The sequence below is a fragment of the Pelodiscus sinensis genome, chromosome 2 (assembly GCF_049634645.1).
Source record: "Pelodiscus sinensis isolate JC-2024 chromosome 2, ASM4963464v1, whole genome shotgun sequence".
Lineage (NCBI taxonomy): Eukaryota > Metazoa > Chordata > Testudines > Trionychidae > Pelodiscus > Pelodiscus sinensis.
In genome coordinates, this window is record NC_134712.1 from 220459336 (window position 1) to 220481752 (window position 22417).

At 43.0% G+C, this 22417-nt stretch overlaps 1 protein-coding gene across 1 annotated transcript in view; it reads left to right on the forward strand.

Moving 5' to 3' along the window:
- MALRD1 (MAM and LDL receptor class A domain containing 1) overlaps window positions 1-22417 on the forward strand; it is a 439697-nt gene that overhangs the window by 82167 nt on the left and 335113 nt on the right. Inside the window, exons 15-18 of the mRNA XM_075922485.1 lie at window positions 9220-9372; window positions 9517-9622; window positions 11320-11687; window positions 14726-15147. Coding sequence (XP_075778600.1) covers window positions 9220-9372; window positions 9517-9622; window positions 11320-11687; window positions 14726-15147 — 1049 coding nt within the window. The remainder of the gene's footprint in view (window positions 1-9219; window positions 9373-9516; window positions 9623-11319; window positions 11688-14725; window positions 15148-22417) is intronic.

Here is a 22417-nt window from a genome sequence, read left to right on the forward strand (position 1 = left end):
TTATGCTTTCTCTCAATTGTGGTCAAATATGTAAATGGTGGATTTGGCAAGAGATACTGCTGTCTAAGGGGCTGATCCTGAAAATATATAACATTAACCTTCTGAGTAATCCCATTGAATTTACTGGCACTACACAAATGAGCAAGGACCATGTACTGAGGTCTGTAGAATAAAGGCTTGATCATGAAATCAATGGTAAAACGCCCTTTTACTTTGGTGGTGCATGATCCAGTACTCAGTGAGAGTAAAGGAACATTTTTTTGGTTAATCCCATTTTATTAAACATTTTTTTTAATTTCATCAAACTACTTATTTGAAAGATTTTTTTTCCCCTGTAACCAACTACATTTTATCCCTAATAATCTTCACATTATGTTCAAGTATTTTGTATATAAAACTTTATAAATTTTGAATATGACACAGACTGACATTTCAATGATAAAAATGAGAAGTGGAAAGGATAGCCGTATGGTTAAAACACAGAGCAAGACTTTTGCTGGGAATCTGAGTTCTGGTTCTAACTCTGCCATAGAATCCCCGAATAATCTCTGGCATGCTGATAACTTTGTACCTTAGTTTCCCTCTCTGCAAAACTGAAACAAGAATATCTTATAAGTGTATTGTGAGAACAAATGCATTAATGTTTGTTTAGTGCTTTGAGGTTTTTGGGTTAAAGCACTATAAAATAGTCAAATTCATTATATATTTCATTGTTATACAGTGGCAACATTCATGAACGAAAATGTGCAGTACATCTTAGTTCACTACCTGCATAACTTTTGTAACATAGATACATTTTTCCATAGAAGTGCCTGTCACTGTTACTAAGATTAACTTCTCTCTGAAATGAAATTTCTTCTAAAATCATGAATGCTTCTCCCTACTTCCTCTCCTAGGATATGTCTACACTACAAAGTTAATTCGAACTAACGGACGTTAGTTCGAATTAACTTTGATAAGCGCTACACTAGCGCTCTGCTAGTTTGAACTTAATTCGAACTAGTGGAGCGCTTAGTTCGAACTAGGTAAACCTCATTCCACGAGGACTAACGTCTAGTTCGAACTTACAAGTTCGAACTAAGGGCTGTGTAGCCGGGCCGCCAGAGGCCACCACCGCAGCAGGGAGCAGGTCCGCTGCAAGATAAAGGACCTGCGGCAGTCCTACTCCCGGGCCTGCCTGCCAGGGGCTGACCCGGAAGCCTGCCCCCACTTTCTGACTCTGGACCGCATCCTGGGGGCTCATGCTGTTCCTGCCCCCCGGGTGGTGATTGACCCCGGGGCAGAGGGACCACTCCCTGACACAGAGGAGGAGGACGCCAAGAGCCAGGAGCCTGGCAGCAGCCTGCCCAGGACCCCCGAGGCACCCCACTGAGTCGTCTGAGGCCGGGGAGGCCTCCACATGTGAGTACCATCATGCTCCCCTTAGGTGTACGGGGGGCTGGGGGAGAGGGAGCCCAGGGACCGTGCACCTGGGCCTTGCCCACCATGGAGCAGCAGCTGGGTGTCATGCAGGGGCCCTGGCCTTGCAGAGGGGGGCTGGGTTTCACCCACCTGGGCCCCAGGGAGAATTGACCGCTGCTCTTGTTTCACCACAGCCGCAGCACCTGGGCCTGCAGGGCGAACCACCCCACCTGCAGCAGCCGCCCACGCCCGGGCCAGCAGGAGAGCCAGGAACCAGGAGGAGTACCAGTGGCGGCACCTCCGCTTCCTGGATCACCAGCTCCGCACCCAGGACCACTGGGTCCAGGAGGACTTTCGGCTGCGCCAGCGGAGCTTGGAGGTGCTGGAGAAGCAGGGCCGTGCCCTCAGAGGCCACCTCCAGAGCCTCCTCGACCGGTTCCCGCTTCCTCCTGCTCCTCCCCCTGCTCCCCCTGCTCCTGCTTCCTCCGCAGCCCCCGTCCCTCCTGCCCCAACCTCTACATCCATTCCTCCCCGATGCTCCCTCACCCGCAGTGTCGCAAGACAGGAGAGGCAGCCGGACCCCCACCCCTGAGCTTTCCTTTCCCTTCCTCCCTTCCACCCCCTTCCAGCTCCCTCGTCCTAGGTTACCCCCTCCCCTCTCCCACCCTCACTCCTCCGTCCCCCCACCCCACTTATGTTACATAAAAAGAGATGTTGTTTGCCAAAACAGGTGTCTTTATTTGACATTAGGAAGGGTGGTTAGGAAGGGGATAGGGGAAGAGGGGGAGGGTGGAAGAAGGCCCCAGTGGGGCATGCAGGGAGAGTTCAGTCCTCCTCCTCCACCACCTGGAAGCTCTCCCACAGGGCTTCCCGGATCCGGACGGCCTCCTGGTGGACTTCCCGGACAGCGGTGGTGCGGGGCTGAGCGTAGTGGCAGGAAAGCCTCTCCCTTTCTCTCACACAAATTGTGCAGCACAGAACATGCTGCCACTACAGGAGGTATATTGTGCTCGGCGAGGTCCAGGCGGGTGAGGAGGCATCGAAAGCGGGCTTTCAGTTGCCCGAAGGCCCCCTCCACCACGATGTGGGCCCTGGTGAGCCTGGCATTGAAGGCCTGGCGGGAGGGATTGAGGTGCCCTGTGTAGGGCTTCATCAGCCATGGCTGTAGAGAGTAGGCGGCATCCCCCACCAGGCAGACGGGCATGTCCACGTCCCCGACCCTGATGTGGCGGTCAGGGAAGGTGGTCCCGGCATGCAGCCTCTGGCACACGGAGTTGCTGTACACCCGTGCGTCGTGTGCCTTGCCAGATCAGCCCACATTAATGTCCGTGTACTGTCCCCGGTGGTCACACACGGCCTGCAGGATCACGGAGAAGTACCCCTTTTGGTTGACGTACCAGGAGGCCTGGTGTTCTGGGGCACAGATGGGGATGTGCGTCCCATCGATGGCCCCCCCCCCACAGTTGGGGAAGCCCAGGGCACCGAAGCCCCGGATGATGGCATCCAGGTCGGCGAGGCAGACCACCCTGCGGAGCAGCACCCGGTTGATGGCCCTGACCACCTGCGGGGAGAGACAGCAAAGCGTGAATCAGTGGGGCGCCCAGGTGGCTGGGAGTGTTCGTGCCCTGGCAGTGCCCCGTGCCCCACTCCTGGAAGCAACCCCCCCGGGCGGCGTGTAGTATGGCCGGGAGAGAACGGTTCGGGGCACTTTCGCCTCCTCCCTCCCCCACCCCTTTTTCCCTGGGGCGGCCCATCCCCTCCTTGCAACCCCCTTTCCCCCAGTCCAGTGGCCGATGAGTGCCATACCTGCATGAGCACTGCTCCGACGGTGGATCTCCCCATGCCGAACTGGTTCCCGACGGATCGGTAGCTGTCCGGCGTGGAGAGCTTCCAGAGGGCGATGGCCACACGCTTCTGGAGGGGGATGGCAGGCCTCAGGCGTGCAGGGCAGGGGCGAGCCACTCGCAGAGCTCCAGGAAGGTGTCCCTCCTCTTCCTGAAATTCTGGGTCCACTGTCGGTCTTCCCAGCGCTCCAGGACGATGCGGTCCCATCAGTCGCTGCTGGTGTCCAACGCCAGATGCGGCAGGGCACGCCGGCATTCGGGCGCCGCCGCGGCTCCTCCATGGCCCCCAGGGCGGCCAGGCGGAGAGGCAGGGGGCTGATGTGCACCAGGTGGTGCCAAGCAGCCTCCAGCCATTGCTGGCAGGCTTGCAGCAGCAAGTCCAGAAAGTGCACCAGAAGGTGCAGGGCGAACTCTGGCTCCATGTTGCCACCTGCGGCAGTGTCCCCGAAGGGAAGCACCGACACAGACGGGCATAGAGACCAACACTTTGCTGTCCCTCGGCGAGGTTGGCAAGCAAGCGGAAAAGCTGAGAACCAGCTGTCCGGGGGGGGGGGGGGTCCCTTTAAGCACGAGCCTCAGATAGCCTCAGACAGCAGCCACACAACTCAACTACTGACCTGATGCCCTGCCAGAACCGGTTTCAGGTGCCCTTAAATGCGCCCCTGCGTCCAATCAGTGTGGACGCGCTAGTTCGAATTAGCAAAACGCTAATTCGAACTAGTTTTTAGGCCTAGCTGCGCTAGTTCGAATTAGCTTAGTTCGAATTAACTAATTCGAACTAAGTTCGTTTGAATTAGCGCTGTAGTGTAGACATACCCCTAGATAGGTTGCCTGATCTTGAACTTCTCACTCTAAAAATTCAAACTTCCTCTATAACTTTGAAATGCTTTTGATACACATCTCAATCATGTTTTGATACTTTTATTTTTCTTTTAATTAACATGACTGATTTTTATAGATCATCATATAGCTCTAGTTTCTGAAAATCTTTCAGCTTTGTTGCACACTTCTGTAGTTTTTTCCAAGTTTGTTTAAAGTGTGTTATAAAATATTATGAGCTGAGTGAATAACATTTTTTATTTGGTGGCCAAACAAAAAATATTTGAAAGTCAGGTTTTTCTTCATTACCCTCACATTTTTAAAGAAATATATAACTAGATTATACCTAGAAAATGCATTTCTAAACAAAAAGTTGAAAAGCATTTGTTTTGAATTCACCAAAAAATTTTAAAAAAACATTTTGGGTCAACTCCGCACTGTATATTTTTAGCAAATAAAAATTGCACAGCATTATGTAATATACAACAAAAATAGCAAAATCCCATCACTTGAAACCCCAATGTAATATTCATCTCTGAAATGGAGCAAGGTTGAATAAGGCTTTCAAGTGGAACTATGCAAACTACAGATTTTTTGTTTGATAGTGGAATTGGAAAGTTGGAAAAAATATTTTGGATTGACACAACATTTTAAAAAAATTATTTTGTGAACTCAAAGATCAAGGAAGAAAATTGTTTGGGGTCAAATGAGACAAATATTTTGTTTCCTTGTTGAGGTTTTAAACCTTTATTTAGTAATATACTGAAGTAAATTTTGAAATAAGAGGTAATTTTGAATTAAAGTCAAAGATTTTATTTTTATAAATGTAAAAAATGTTTTGATTTTTTTCAAAGACATTTTTAACTACAACAGATTTTGTGAATTTGTGTCAAATTTGCCAGTGTTTCAGTTGCCCTCTATCTACTTTTTTTCTTTACCTAGCATTACTTGTAAAGCCATTAAAATGCATACAAATGTTAACACTTTGCCACGGTAACATATTATTTATTTGTGTTTTGATAGCATCAAGAAGTCTGTTTAGACTCAAGTAGTATATTAGGAAAAGTGTGTTTCTGTGTCTTCTGTAATTCAGTATATACTATTAGTTCCAAAGCCTGCACAATGCATTTTGGAGGGAAGTTAAAAGCTTTCTTTTCCAATGAAATGGGGATGATGGCCTAATGGATAAGACATGAGACTGGGAGTTAGGAGACCTCACTTTTATATCTCTATTACTAATGACCTGTGTGTCCCATCTTTTATCTTTTTTGTCTATTTATGCTGTAAGGTCTCTGGGAAGGAATTGTCTCTTGCCATGTGTTACTGTGACAGTGATTTGGTCTCAAGTCTCAGTGCTTGTTGCTTTTCTTAAATCCCAGCTCTCAGAGTTATTTGATAATCTTGGAAGGCCTGGTTAAGGTACCAGCTGGTTAACCTAAAAGTTCACAAGAAGGCTTTATTAGTAGTAGTAATACTGTAGTACCTTGAAGTCCTAGTAATGAACCAGTATGGTTCCTGCCTCAAGGACAGGCCGGCTGGCAGGGGGACAAAGGGGTCAATTGCCCTGGGGCCCAGTGCTTCAAATGTAATGGGGACTGTTAGCCCCTTACTAAAACTCAGTGGGACTTTTTCATTGGCCAGATCCCAGTACCAAGAGGTGAAGGGTCCATGAGACTGACAGACCCCAGGGACAATTGGAAGAAGCCAACACTACAGGTCAGCCTGATGGACAGGTTGGACAGGCCAGTGAGGGAATTAGAAGACCAGGTCCTGTCCTCCGTGTGTGCTGGGATTTTCTGGGCCTGAGTCAAAGGGGCAGAGAGCTAAGAAGAGTAGCAAGGGGTCTAGGCTGTACTGAGGAACAGACCTGCAGTGACAGAGCCTGAGGCCCATTCAGCCCACAGAGCGCAGACCCTGTGCTAAGAGGCAGACTGCAGTGACAGAGCCAGACACGCACAGCCCAAAGAGTGCAAGCTACGCTGAGAGACAGACCTGTAGTGACAGAGCCAGACACACACAGCCCAAGGAGTGCAAGCTACGCTGAGAGGCAGACCTACAGTGACCAGAGTCAAAGGGGTCAGAGGAGCAACGCAAGGCGCTGGAGGCTGGCAAAGAGACATAGTCTGCAGCTGGGTGTGGTGAGCAGCTGGGACCAGCAAAGGGGGGAAAAGAGGCTCTGGGCAGGGAGACACCATTAGCCAAGAGGTGCTGCAGGCCATACTTGGAGACGGATTGTAACTCCAACTGGGAGAGGGTCCCAGCCACTTAGAGCCTGAAGTCGTGTGGTCACTGCCAGAGCAAGCATGTCCAAACGGCAGTTCCCCCTGCAGCACAGCCAGGGCCTAAGAGAGAGCCCTGGGACCTATAAGGAACAGACTGTGAACTGTCCTTACACTCTGCAGACTGCTGTTTGTGATGTCCCTGTGCTACAGAGCAGGGCGATGTGTTCTCTTTTAACCTTTCTCATTTTTTCCTTATTCTTTTCTTTTTAATCAGTTGCTGTTTAATAAATTGTATTTGCTTTGAACTGTATATAATGATCACTGGGTCAAGAAAGCATCCACTGTGAAGAGAGCACCCTGGAGTGGGAACACCCTAGCCCCCGCCCTAAGTAACTACAAGGTCGGGAATTAAGCCCCAGGAAACTTGGGCCCAGCCTTGTTGGGATTTCGAGGACTCTGCTACACAAGAGAGGTCAGGGAGACCTTTCGGTAAAAGAAGTGGAAGTGACGACTCAGATCATTTCACTGGGGTAGTATAGAAGCCAGGAAAGTTCCCCACAATAGCGGCACCATTCCCCCGCTTACACAAAGGGGCCCGTGGCTTCAGCCACTACTGTTGCCAAAGTAGCAGCAGTAGCAGCCAGAGCCCCAGACTCTTTAAATGGCTGTCAGAATGCCACACCAGGCAGTATGAGGGGATGGGAAGAGGGTGCCATGCTCTGTGGCTGCCTGCCTTACCCAGGGGTCTGTGAAGGCAGTCATCTCCACTGTTCAAGGAGTTTACAACCCAAGTATGCAAAAAAAATTAGATAGATACAGACCACATAAATAAAGAGACAATAGTGATCAGTCTGATAGGCGTCAGTCTCACCTTTGTTTTCTTTACTTAAATCAGAACTTCAGATAACCAAACTTTTTTGGACCTTTAAAAGTCTGGTTTGAGATTTAGTTGAAGGTTTGAGTCTGTTCTCATTCTGTCCAAGTATGTTCATCCATGCCTAAATGGAATGCATGGTCTACTGCATCTTTTTATGTATTCCATCCCTTTAGTCTTGCATGTGAACCATCTGGGCTTGGAGATTTAGCTGTTTTAGTGTCTTTATTTATCTCTATTGTGTAAGCACCTGTGTCAAAAGTTTGTCTTTGCTGCTGCCCCTTTGGAATATAGAACATAGTCTCATATTTTTTTCTGCAGACCTTGGGGAGGAGAAACTAAAGCAGAAATTGTTTTCCTTAGCCTATTTGTTGCTTCCTCTCTAATTATGTTCCTTCAATACACCTTCAGTCAAATCTACTAAACCCTGATTCCTTGTAGATTTTCAAAATTTGTAATCTTGTCACTTTTCATAATGATTTTCTTAAATCATTCTCTCCTTTGTCATATATGCCATCTCTCTTTTGGCATTAAAAATAAAAATGATACAGAAAACATGAAAATGATGGGTCACATAAAACAGTTCAAGAAAAAGAAATAACACAAGGTTAATATATTTAGCATACCTGAAGTTTTCTGTAACCTTAATTTTCAGGATTCAGCATTTTAATGTCCATAATTTATGGCAATAAACAATAATTCAAGAGCACTTTTTCCAAGGAACTTGGAAAAATTTAAGTCTGAACTGTACATTAACTTCTGTATTATGATTAAGTGCAATTGAGTTTTATGGTCAGAAAGACTATAATGTAAATGTGATATTCTCTGTGTGTGATGTCTAGGTTACTATGGGTGTCCACAGTTTTATTTAATTAATTGTATATGAATAAAAACATCTCTGTATAATACAGTTACTCAAACAATTCTCTTTTAAACCGTCTTTTATAAAAAGTATATATTTATTGTAGAATAAAATAACATTTCATGAAATGTAGAATAATTATTTGAATAAGTATACTTAGAAGAATGTTGTTTTGTATTTGTGTGGGTGTGCACGCCATACATACTTGTCAAGATTTCAGTTATTTACCTTTATAATACTCATTTCCCCATTGTCATCTTTCAACTTGCTTGAATTTCCAGATATACTTCATTTAGTATTATATTGTCTTATTTTTTACTCTTTCTCTAAATTAATCCTTATATCTTAGCAAGGAATGAAGTAGAAAGTACTATCAAACTTAACTAGGCTTGGCATAAGGTCTATTCATCAAAGGTCCTACTTTACCAATTTGATGATCTCTTATCATACTTAATAATGCTAAGGTAGATCTTACTTGTAATTGAGGTATTGAGTGGGATTTGCAAGATCTGGGTTCAAATCCTGTTTCTGCCATAGATTTCCTTTGTGATCTTGAGCAAATCATTTAATCTTAGTGCCTCAGGTCACCTTCAGTAAAAAGAAGATAATGCTACTTTCCTCCTAGTTTTTGCCTCTCCTAGACTACAAATTGTACAAATGTGCATACACATGCATATAGTGCCAAGCCCACTGAAGACCTGATCTTTGCTGAGGCTTCTATATGCTACTACAGTGGTTCTCAAACTTTTTGGGCTCCGGATCCCTTTACATGCGTAAAAATTTATGCGGAGCCCCAGCAGTCTACTGATTGTATGTGTTGTACTTATGCGGCACCCCAGCGGTCCACTAATTGTATGTGTTGTACTTATGCGGAGCCCTAGCTGTCCACTGATTGTATGTGTTGTACCTATCGATGTTTCCAGTTTGTCAACCGCGCGAAACCCCTGAAGACATCTCGCGGAGCCCCAGGGCTCCGCGGACCACAGTTTGATAAACATTGTGCTACTGTAATTCACCTAACATCCAGTCCTGTAACCTACCTGTCTTTTTCCTGGATTCTGGCTTGATGTACTGTTGAAAAATTTTGTTTTAAGAGTCTTGTTCTTTCCCTTATATTTTGGAAAGTTTTTCCACAGTCTGATTAGTTGGTGGTGATGTTCGGAGACACAAGATTAAATCTCTCTTTCAATATTTCAGCTGCTAAATGTGACTTTGAAACAGACAGCTGTGGCTGGTTTGAGACTGTTAGTGCAGATGCATTTGACTGGGTAAGAAGTTCCAGAAATGTTCTTCCATCTGATTTTCAGAAACAAGCCCCAGAACAGGATCACACCTATAACAAATCCCAAGGTGAGACATAAACAGGTCTTTGATATGCAGATACACATACACAAAACTTCCTGTCATTAAATCAAGAGCAGTAACTTCTGCTGCAGTCTTCTGTATTACAATGGCTCTGTGTATGAAAAGTTCTTGTTTGTTTTTTCCCAATAGGTCATTTTATGTTTGTTCTGAGAAACAGCAGCAACATTTCACAGGTTGCTCAAATACGAAGCCCAAAGTTCAGTCAAGCTGCATCAGGTTGCACAGTGTCTTTCTGGTATGAATTAAGTTTTATTTTGAATTTATGGAACATCTGACATTGCTTCTGTTGGACTGAAATTGAGGTTAGAATTTCCAGTAGCGCACATCTCTCTTGGCAAAATTTATTGCTTTCTTTTACTCTTTGGTCACATAGGATTTGTTGTAACCACTAAGCAACAATAAGCCAAAGCATTTGGAAAAACACACCTGAAACACAGGACCATTTTAGTTTTTGATCTTTTAGACATAATCTTTTAAAATGTTTTTCCTAAAGTAATACGCAGAAATGCCATGATGATTCCAATAAAAGATTTCTACAGCGGATGAGTTAATCTCATAATGTGAAGGGGATTCTACTTGGAATAGCTAACCACACAAAAAGCTAGTGGCTCATCAAGGCAGCTGTGTGATACAAAACTAAGCTGTAAATCTCAGAAGATCGGGCTTTATCATATGACTTAGTAGGGGAAAAAAGTTAAATGCAGGATGATGGGGAGAGTTAATCCAAGATTTCATGTGGAAGTTCAAGGTGGTGCTTATTTTTCAATGTATCGGTTTGTCATTGCTGAAATTTTGTTTACTGATAAAATTCAGAATTGTTTTTCTAAACAATGAGTTCAGTGGAAATTACCTCATCTTCTTATCAAATAATTACGATATTGTCAATTGGAGGGTTGTCTGTTTAGCATATGGGACTAGATATTAAAAGTTCTGGGTCTTATTCCCAGTTCTGCCTTTGGCTTTTGGGTCAGTCACATAATTTCTGTGCATTGAGATGATTAGATGAAGTGGAAAGTGTCATTAATTAGGATGAAGGGAAGACATGTTCTTGCACTCATTATGGCTGTGTCTACACTGCACCCCTTTTCCAGAAAAGGGATGCAGATGCGACAAGTTGGAATTGCAAATGCAGCGGGGATTTAAATTTTCCCCGCTGCATTTGCATAAACATGGCTGCCGCTTTTTTCCAGCTCGGGGCTTTGCCGGAAAAAAGCACCATTCTAGACAGGGATCTTTTGGAAAATAAAGCCTTTTCCGAAAGGTCCCTTATTCTTTTTAAAATCAGGAATAAGGGACCTTTTGGAAAAGGCTTTATTTTCCGAAAGATCCCTGTCTAGACAGGCGCTTTTTTCCGGCAAAGCCCCAAGCCGGAAAAAAGCGGCAGCCATGTTCATGCAAATGCAGCGGGGAAAATTTAAATCCCCGCCGCATTTGCAATTCCGACTTGTCTCATCTGCATCCCTTTTCCGGAAAAGGGGTGCAGTGTAGACACAGCCTATATGTTTTGCTTTCTTTTAATGGAACTTTAAATGTGTCCATTTAATTACATTCATACAATCAATATTTTGCCTTTGTGTTGTTTTCATAGCATATTATAAAGGAGAATTTTAGGTATATAGTTGTAGATTCTAACTTTAATTAAGCATGCTTCCTATATCATAGTCTTAACTTCTGTAGCAATGTCCATGATTCATATGTCAGCCAACTCTGCCAAAGCAGATGAGCTAGTATGTCTGTGGTATGATAATGAGATCAGATACAGAAAGGTATGAATTGCTGCTGTACTTGTTGTAGGTTCTGTGGGCTGACTTAATTCCAGGGGTAATTCAATTAAATGTAGTGGAATTATAACACAGCTGATACTGGCCCAGCATATTTAACATGATTCATCCTCAATGTTTGCACCTTTTGACTTTTCCGCTGCTTTTTTAGGTATTACAATTATGGACAGTCAGTTGGAGCAGCAGAGATGCAATTACATGTTGATGGACTTAAGGACCCTACTGTCCTCTGGCGGATATACTATAATCAAGGCAATCAGTGGTTAAAGGCTTCCATTCAGCTTGGCCGCCTCCGATGGCCCTTCCAGTTATCACTGTATAAAATCAGCCTTGGATTTTATGATGGTGTCACAGCAATTGATGACATAACATTCAAGAACTGTGCTCTTCCATCTCCAGCAGTCAGCTGTGAAGGTCTTGGTCATTTCTGGTGCAGGCACACAAAGGCTTGTATCAACAGTTTATTGGTGTGTGACCTTGTGGATGATTGTGGGGATGGATCCGATGAAGAAAATTGCAGTAAGTACTTTTGATTATGTTCCTTGTCCATTTCAGCCCTGGAAGTTGCACTGCTTAAACTAGGATTGAATTGCTCTGTTGTTGAAATACAACCTTAAAATGATTGACTGGTGCCATGCACACATGATGAGCCCCAGAGGTTAGCTCTTGTAAAACATGAAAATGAATACACACAGACCAATCTTCGTCATTAGAAATATGGCCATAATTCTGTATTTTCTATAAAATATAAAAGCACTACTTGTTCAGAATATAATTCTTAGGGTGGTATTACAATATGTGCATGGTAGGTTTTTTGTTTGTGTGATCTTTCTTAAATTGATGAAGTATGGTGAAGGTCTGCCTATATTTGAATTATTTTATGTTTGAATATTTATGGAGAATAATATCTCTCAATTCTTCATATTATGGAGATAATAGTTCATGGTAGTGACAGTGAGATTAACTATCCCCCTCCCAAAGAAAAACACATAAAACAAAAAAAGCTGCTGTATATTCACATTCATGACATTTACTTTTCAGTATTTCAGAACTCTGCTGCTAATCTCTTTCCATCCATGTGTGCACTCATGAATTTTAAGACAAGAAGAGCAGTAACATATAGCAAAATTAATCAATACCAAATTCATTATCATATCCTGAGGTGACAAAATTCTACACATTACTGTGAGTTATATTAGCAGGAGTGAACTCTTTGCATAGAGGGAGATTTGTAATGGTTTCAACTTTCCAGTGGTTTAATTTTTTCAAATTGCCATTTTTACTTCAAGTGATATCTTATGGAGAGTCTGCTTTATCTCATACACTACATGATCAATTTGTGATCCTGCAACCTCCAGTTCAAGTTAGTCAGGCCAGATAATTTAGAAATGAAGAGGCATCGAATTAAGCTTATCTTTTCTGTGGCATATTCTCACTCTGTGTCTTCTTCATTCTGAGCTTCCTGCTCTCTTAAATCAAGTAGCATATTTTTCTCCAGTTGCATTTAGTACTGTACACAGGTGAAAAGGTGCAAATTTAATGGAATACTTCTGTTAATTTTAAAATAAATAGATTACGTCTTAATCTAATGGAAAAATTGTAATTCATCAATGTTTTTGCTAACATATACCTTTATGTAAAAATTAGGCAAAATTAAATTTGCTTAGTATCTGATTATATAAATCCTGATTGTTACTTTGATTTACTTGTGCTGTCTTGTTGTATAAAACTCAGAAGACTATGTAAAGCACCTAAACTCCTACACTCATTCTGGAGAAAGTTTACTTTGGTACACAAGTCATGAGGAAGAGGTTTCATGTTGATGGTGAAATAGCCACAAAGGGGGAGAGAAGCTAAGAAGTAGGCACACAGTTGGAAGCCAGGCTGTACATTGGTGTGCATGCAAAATAGAGGCCAGGTGGAGAAGCCTTTAAAAGGTGGTGTTAAGCTTTCTTGGTTATTAGAATTAGTTACTTCAGTTTTCTTTTAATAAAGTTGATTAGTGTTGGACAAAAGTAGTGTGAACTGTTCTCAATTGAGTGTACCACTATGCTCAATTGATGAGGAGGATTCTGTTTCCATAGATTCTGTGTCAGGCTATTCTCCTCTCTCCCACTTTCACTGATTTTTGCTTTTATTTTTATTTTTTCTTCCTCCCACTTCCCTGGGTAAGGAGTTGAACAAGTAAAATAGTATAATGTAACATTTACAATGGCAAATAAATACATTTAATTTAAATAAATAACTATTTTATTGGTGTTTGAGTCTGTATGTGTGTGTTCTTCCTCTTGAGATGCTTTTAGCAGATTTTATGTCCTTCTGGGGTCTCGTATTTCAAATTTATATATATACTGTATTTGCATTGTGTTTTAAAAAATTGTATAAGCCACCTCAAATATTTCAGATAGAGGGGAGGGGTAAAAATATTTTAAATAAATAATAAACAGAGTCCTGAATATTTGCAGTAAGGGGATTTGTCATTTGAAGCTGAAATCTTGCAAGAAAAGTTTAGGACACTTTGGCACCATTGCAACCAAACTTGTATCCTAGCCTAAAAGTAATCTGAATCAGGATCCAAATGTTGGCTTCTCATCCTATATCTGATTAGTTTGAGTACTGAGGGATAGTAAGAGTGTGAAACCTGATTTTAAGTCTTTTTCCTAAAGAAAAAATGTAACTTTTAGAACATTTATTCCAGTCTTCCTTCCTGTCCAAGATTTATATCATAGGTGGTTCTCCACTTGGGGTATGTATAACCCTGGGGTTACTCACAGGTCTTCAAGAGGGAATGTCAACTCATATAGATCAGTGTATCTCACACTGGGAGTCATGAAACCAAGGGTGGAGATCTAGGACAAAGTCACAAATGCAGAGCTAGTTTTAAGGGATGCTAAGCAGGGCAATTCCTGGCCCCCATGCCACAGGGAACTTCATGAAGCTAAGTTTCATGCTTCAGCCCCATGCAGAAGGGCTTGGTCTTACTCTACAGGTGGCAGGACTCAGGCTTCAGATTCTCTTTAGAGGGGTACAGTAATCAGGAAAGGTTGAGAACCACTTTCCTGCAGTGTTTTTCTAGTGTTTTATTTAGGGCTAGAATTTGAATGTATGTGTGTGTGTATATATATATATATGGGTTAGCCCCTATAAAGGGCTGCCAGCACTTTATTTATCTGTGAGCCTTCAGGTATGCCTGCAGTTAGATCCATTGATCATGGATCTCTATTCCCAGCCAATGGGAGCTGTGGGAAGCAGTGTCCTGATCTGCGCTGCTTCCCACATCTCCAATTGGCCAGGAACAGTGATCCACGACCAACAAGAGTTGTGAGCCACCATACTTGCAGGTAAATAGAGAGCTGGTGGCCCGCCAGGGATAGCCCTTGCAAACTGCATCCAGCCCATGGGCCATTTATTGCCCACCACTGTGTTCAGACTGATTTAAATATATTTAATCACATTGACATTAATGTTCGTAGAAGAAAAAGGAAATTCTCACAGATCACTTTGTTTGATGTAGCATATTGCTTTCATTTGACAAGGTCTACATTTGCATATTTCAGATCCTGAGCTACAGTGTAACTTTGAAAATGGGCTATGCAACTGGAGTCAGGACACAGATGATGACTTCGACTGGACCATAAACCAGGGCCCAACTTCCACATTTGACACAGGACCAATAAAGGATCACACTTTGGGCACAGTCAAGGGACACTATCTCTACATAGAATCCTCAGAACCACAGGTGTTCCAAAATAGAGCAGTTTTGCTGAGTCCGATCTTCAATGCCACTTTCACTCATGGCAATAAAAGCTGCATTTTCCACTTTCATTATCATATGTTTGGAAAACACATTTATAGGCTGTCAATCTTCCAGAGGATTTTGAGCAACTCAAAGGGTCATCTGCTGTGGTGGAAGTTTGGAAATCAAGGTAACAGATGGATAAGACAAACACTCAACATCACAAGTTCTAAGCCTTTTCAGGTATGATTCTTTCAGTGTATGATGACTTTACTAGAACACATACAATATTGAGAGAATGAGAATTCCCTAATATAAAATAAAACCAAAAGTTAGTCTTTGATCAAGTTTACTTTGACATATATTTGTCATTTGATTAAATATAGTCCCAAGCATTTTGTTTTGCTGCAGCCATTTCTCCCCATACCAAAATGCCTGGATAATCTTTGAAGATGAACACATGGTATTTAAAACAGCTGTTGTATGGTGCTTTCAGCACTGAATTCAGTAACACTATGCTTGTGCCCATTGCAAAGCCTATTGGGAATATGGAACAGCTTGTCCTTTTATTTTTGTGAAAAACATTTTCCTGTGCTCAGTAGGAATCTTTCACTAGATGACATTAAGCTAAATATCTCATCCAAATATTTGAGTGCAGAGCCTACTCCTCATAGGTTGAAAAAGTATGTATCAGTTAGTGGAATACAAATTTACTAAAAAGCACAGCTGGAAATCCAAAGCCTTCCTTTTAAAAGCACTTTGTGTTTGTTAAAATAAAACTTCCATGTTCCATGTCTTGTGGTTCATATTGGGGTTAGTATGCTTGCAAATGTATTCGAGATGTCCATTTATTTGACTGTGTGATGCCAATTCATCATAAAATTAATTGAAAAGACGAACTCCTTTATTTAATTGATCAAAGACAATATTTGAGGTAGATGGTGCTATGTTTGATGCTGTGGTGCTATGTTTTGTTTCTATGTGGGCTATGTTCAGTGACTCTGACACTGAAAAAATGAGGAGTAATGTTAGTTCGAACCAAGGGATTTGATTCAAACTGCTGCGTCCCGGAGCGCACTTCCTGGTTTGAATCAGCTGTTGAGCAGTGTGAGGGGGTCCCTCCTGCTGGCCTTGTGTCAGTCTATCACACCCCTGCTCATTCTGGGTTTAACTCCTTTTATTGCTCCTGCTTCCCTGTTTCCCCGAGCTCTCTATGCCAAGCCTAGCGCCACAACGCCTTCGCTCCCCCATGTGGGGGTATGGTGACCCGAGCCCGCCCTCACCTCCGGGTCCCAGCCCAGGATCCTGGGGATGAGGAGATCACCATCTCTCCACCTCCCATAGCCAGCAAGGACACCGCCTGAAACTTGCTGACTCACAGGCCTTAGACCTGCCCTGGGCTTCTTCCTACCCACCTCTTTGGGTTCTTAGGCTATCGCATCACACCGCGTCTGCGCTTCATTTGGACCCCCTCCCCTCAGGGTTCCCTGCTCGCGGTCCTAGACACTCTCCGGGCAGAGCCCTGCCTTCGGTCAGGGCAAGGCTCCATTTAAGTCTGGCGCCCTCAGGGACACCCCTCCCCTGAACTGCGTCGTCGCCCACATCACTGCCCCACCCTCTTATGCCCTCAGCGGGCCTCTTTCTCCCCCCCCGATACCTGGGGTTGCCGGGTCGGCTGCGTAGGTGCTCAGCAGCCTCCCCTGGCTAACTTCGGCACCGGCCTCCAGGGTGTCTGCGTCGGCATCTAGCCGTGGCACGGTCTCCCGGTCAGCTCCCTTTCCCGCCGCTTGTGTGCATGCGCCGGCGTCCAAGTGGGGGGCCCTCCCCCACCGGCTGTGGCTCCCGGTGGCACATCTAGGGCTGCACCTCCCCCGTGCGTGGTCCTGTCCCAGCCGCCGGCTGCAGCCCCGTGAGCTGGTGGCGTGGCCGGACCTCCCGTCTCGTGTGGGGCCAGCAGTCCGGGGTTGCGGAGTTCCCTGGCTCTGTCAGAAGCGGAATAACGTATGGGCGAGATTATGCTAATGAAGCAAGGGATATTTGAATCCCCGCTTCATTAGCAATTTCGGTCAGCTACATTTGCATCCCTAGCTCGAACTAGGGAGCAAGTGTAGACATACCTAAGGCCTTTTGGCTATGTAGAAACACCTTAGAGTGGGATTAAATATTTTCATCCATTTAAGGCCCCTTTGCACTACAATTTGCTCTACAAATACAGATCTCCTTAAGTGATACAGAGGCAGTGGAGTAGGGTGTATGTAAGCATGAGGGTTAACTGAGAAGCCAGGCTCATTGGTTAACTGTGTACTTGGATACACGCTCCCATCCCTAATCTTCTGGCAGCTTCTTTAGTAGTGTAAGATGTATTTCTTCAGGCTTGGTGACTTGAAGACATCTAACTCAAGTAATTTTTAACTTGCTCATTTCCCTATTTTAGCCTCTGGTCCTACCTCATTTTCACTGTCATTCACTGTATTACAATCCAAATGCTATTAAGCTTTTTTGTGAAAACTGAAACAAAAAAGCATGTAGTATTTGTGTCATCTCCACATTTTCTGTTATTTCCTCCCATCCTTGAGCAACATCTACTTTGTCTTTGGCCTTCCTCTTTCTTCTAATGTATTTTTATTTTCATTGTCAGACACCTTTGACACTGGGTGGTCTCCTCAGCCTGGATTATGAGTGTGTGAAATGCAGGCTATAGTCTCTGGAAATCTGCACCAGGATCTGGATAGAGGCTCTCATGGTCAGATTCTCTGTGTGGATACAGGTGCAAGTGAAGGACAGAGGAGCAGTGCTGGTGCTGATGATGTGGTCTTTCCTAAACATAGCAACTGTATTAGGATTCCCCTTCAAACTTCCATTCATTAGCTCTAATTGGTTGTGTAAGGCTGACAGACCCTGATTTTTAGCAGGAGGCATTGAGCCTCTGATCTTAGTGGCTAAAACCATGTGCCTCTTCTGCAAGAGCTAAAAGCCAGTTGGCTCTCAGATAAGGCAGTAGAGCAGACTTTGCTCTCCTGTGTCGGTGGTCTTAGTGCCTCTGGATTACATACTTCCCTTGGCTATGGAAGTGCATCCTGAGCTTCTGAGACCTTCTAACAATTCATCCCAGACAAGCCTCTGCTTTTAAAGCTGCTGGACACTGGTCATTGGCAGGAGGGATTGAATGTAACCTTAGGGACTAAAGCCATGTGCCTCTACTGCATATACTAAAAACCAACTGCCTCTCAGCTAAAGCTGTAGAGCAGACTTCACTCTCCCTTGTCAGTGGTCTCAGTGTCTCTGAATTACAGTTGGCTAGCTTCTGGGTTTTTTCAGTCTTCTCTTTCAGGTCAGTGCTATGTCTAGGGTATTGCAGTGCTAACAGAGGCTGATCAAGATGATGAAGGGCAATTCAGGGAACAAAGAGTCTATCAGTCTCCAAACACAAAACCTCATCTGACTGACCCTGTCACTTTAAATAAGCTGAAAGAGTAAGAAACTGATGGACAAACGAACAAAATCACTCACCCCAAGATTGGTACTCTCTCTTTGTTCATTCAGCCAGCAGGGGGCTCTCCTCGCCCTCTCAAACTCTCCTCCTTTGTAGTTCCATGTTTTCTAGCAGTTTGAAAACCACACCCTCAGTGTTGGGGTTGGTGATCTACACAGATTAAATGTATAGGGCCTTTGATTGAGCTCTCTGGCATGTGGGCAGTACAAATAGAATTCTGAGACGTTCCTTGCCCATAGCACAGCCCATGGCACCTTATTCTCACACAGTTAAATGTCCCCCAAAAAACTGTGTTCCAGCTGCAGTCAAAAGATGACTTTAGTTTATTCTATCACTGATTCGTCAGCCATTGCACATCAAAGGGATAAATGTGATCTCAATGGGTTGACAAGGAAGGAATGAGTGAAGAGTGAGGTGGAGTAAGACAGTTTGAGAGACAACTAATTTAAATAAAAGCCATGCAAGGCAATAAGCCAAAAACTAGCCTTAAAACTCACCTACTAACTGACAATTAACAGTACCTGTCCAAAACATACAGTGTATCACATTCAGTTTTAGTTAGAGAATAGTGTGACACTGGGGCAGGACTGCTGACAATCTTTGCCAGAAAAGGGGAAGATGGGGGGAGGGGGGAAGTGCCTCTGACTAGCCACTGCTGCTGCCATAGTCTTGATGGCAAGGAGCCCCAGTTCCTTTTAAATTTTCAGGCTCTGGAAAAGCTGTACGCTTTGTTCCCTCTTTCTTCCCTTCCTCCATCAGTGGGCCTGCCACTGGGGTTTTCTTTGTTTTCAGAATTGTTGAGACACAGTGGCTTGTAATGGATCTGAGTGTATTTACTAAAGGAACGCTACATAATTGAACTTTTTAATGTATGAAATGACCAATGAATGAACAATTAGACATTTTAGCAATTTCTAGATATGGTTTGGATTTGAATACAGAGAAGCTATTTTGCTAGAGATGACTATTTTATGTTTATACAGTATTGTGTTGGTAGGGGTTCAGTGATGATTTACTGAGATAAGTGTGTCTGAACTTTTCCAGTAAGGATGTGGAGGCATGTAATGGTCAGCTCTATTTATTCAATTGTTTTAGCAAACTCCTTGATCATACAGAGTTCATTTGAGGATTCCCAGTTTGCAATATTGAATATGCAGCAAGAGATACACTAAAGTCCAATGCACAAAACTGACAGAACTTTCTTCCTTATCAAATAAATTACTTTTCTGCTCTAAGACATTCATCCCGATATAGGCAAATAGAACTATTAAGTGTATTTATCTTCTTAATCTTCTCGAGCAGTCCAATTTCAAGTTCTCTATATAAGTGGTATTTGAAATTGTAGTAAAATATTGAACTGTCCAGGGTAGCTCACTTATATTGATGATGCACAGAGGTTGCTTTTATCATCAGTGAGAAATCAATGCCCAACACAGTTTCACCTCAGAAGAGAGACGGGTTTTTGTTGTGATTATTTGTTAGATAAATGTCATTTGCTTTGCTCTGTTTCTTGAAATTTCTCCATATTTGGTAAAAATAAGTGATGATGTTATGTTTACATTAATAAAGTAATATATAATAATATTCTTTGTTAGCCCAGGCTCCTTCCTTTCAGTCAATGAAGTTAAGAATGGATATGAATCAGATGCCTTTAATATTATTTATAAGGACATCTAGTGACATTCTGGCATATTTTAAAAGTAATGAGATTATTTACAATATAACAGTTTTGCCCTGATCGATTTCGCATGTAATTCATATGTAAGTTTTGTAAACTGAGGTAATTACACCCTTATAATATCATGAGGCATAGAGAGTCCTTTGATGTCAGTAATCATCTATGATTATTTCACAATAATGACTCCAGGCCTTCTCTCGTGGGTATTATGATTTTGAAGCTTCTTTCAAACATGCAAATTCAATATTAAAATAGATTAAGAGGTACTGCTACTGAGAGTTTGCATTATTCAGGAATTATTTTGTTATCATATATGTTATTTGTCTATTAAGCTCTGAAAAACAAAAAAGCAGAAGAAATGAAAACTAAGCCCTGAGCCAGAAATAAAAATAGAAGATACTATAGAAAATAACTCTATATTCAAAATGACAATAATTTTCTAAAAAATTGAGTGTAAAACATTGGTAGTGCTTTGATTTTAAAAAAACCAATAGAGAAAACATAAATAAATACATAACAATAATTCTCTGATTAACAATTGCATAATTTTGGATCATAAAGCAGTGAATAGGATTGAAATTATGATATGTTGCCTATGCTTTATAGACAAGACTGAAAGCCAGGTCTCTGCTCTGCATTTTTTTTACTTGTTCTGCTGTGGTGGTGCCCAACACTATACAAAGACAAATATAAAGACCAAGAGGTTTAAAGTTTAAGAGCTCGATTCTCCAAATACTAAATATGGTGTGTATTTCAGTTGTCTTAAAGGGGATTACTCATGCTATTGAGCATTTAATAGGGTACACTCATTTCTATGGTGCCTCCTTATGGCTACATTTAGGGATTAGCTCCCACTCTGCTCTGGTGCCTTCTCCTTTGGTTGCCCAATCTCTCTGGACTCAGAGTCTCTCTCTCTCTCTCTCTCTTCCCCCCCCCCCCCCCCCCCCCGAGTGCTCTTTCTTTTTGACCAAGTCTTCCAGCCACATCACTATACAATTTTCCCCTCCTGGTGTAGCCAAGTTCCACTGGCCATTCTGCCCAGTTGTTATCTCTATGGGCATGTCTACACTAGGGAGTTATTTTGAAATGACTCCCCTTATTCTGAAATAACAAGGCGAGTGTCCACACTATCAAGCCTATTATGTGCTTGTTATTTCAAAATAATAACTCCTGCTTGTGAAAAGGAATAAGCTTATTTCAAAATAGCTATTTCAGGAGTTGTTATTTTGAAATATTTTATTTATAAATAACCTGGTATCATAGACATAGCCAAATAGTCTACTGTAATTCCCAACCTGTGTCATGTTGTCAGTAGCCTACCATATTCCAAGTTCTAGCCCAGGGTTCCTATCATCATCAGCAAAGGTCTACACTGTCTCAATCCTCACTGCTCTTTCCTTAGTTTTTAAATCATGTCCCATGGGCTTTTCCCTCACAGCACCTCTGACTAAATCCTTTCCATCAGAAACAGGATCCCAGGACTAGGTAAATACAACTTAGATGGGGCTACTATAAGGTGGATGCGTAACTGGCTGGATAACCGTACTCAGAGAGTAGTTATTAATGGTTCACAATCCTGCTTGAAAGATATAACAAGTGGAGTTCTGCAGGCGTCTGTTTTGGGACTGGCTCTGTTCAATATCTTCATCAATGATTTAGATATTGGCATAGAAAGTACGCTTATTAAGTTGGCAGATGATACCAAGCTGGGAGGGGTTGCGACTAATCTGGAGGATAGGGTCAAAATTCAAAATGACCTGGAGAAATGGTCTGAGGTAAACAGGATGAAGTTTAATAAAGACAAATGCAAAGTGCTCCACTTAGGAAGGAACAATCAGTTTCACACATACAGAATGGGAAGTGACGGTCTGGGAAGGAGTACGGCAGAAAGGGATCTAGGGGTTATAGTGGACCACAAGTTAAATATGAGTCAGGAGTGTGATGCTGTTGCAAAGAAAGCAAACATGATTCTGGGATATATTAACAGGTGTGCTGTGAACAAGACACGAGAAGTCATTCTTCCACTCTATTCTGCGCTGGTTAGGCCTCAGTTGGAGTATTGTGTCCAGTTCTGGGCACCGCATTTCAAGAAAGATGTGGAGAAATTGGAGAGGGTCCAGAGGAGAGCAACGAGAATGATTAAAGGTCTGGAGAACATGACCTATGAGGGAAGGCTAAGGGAATTGGGTTTGTCTAGTTTAGAAAAGAGAAGATTGAGGGGGAACATGATAGCAGTTTTCAGATATCTAAAAGGGTATCATAAGGAGGAGGGAGAAAACATGTTCATCTTGGCCTCTGGGGATAGAATAAGAAGCAATGGGCTTAAACTGCAGCAAGGGAGG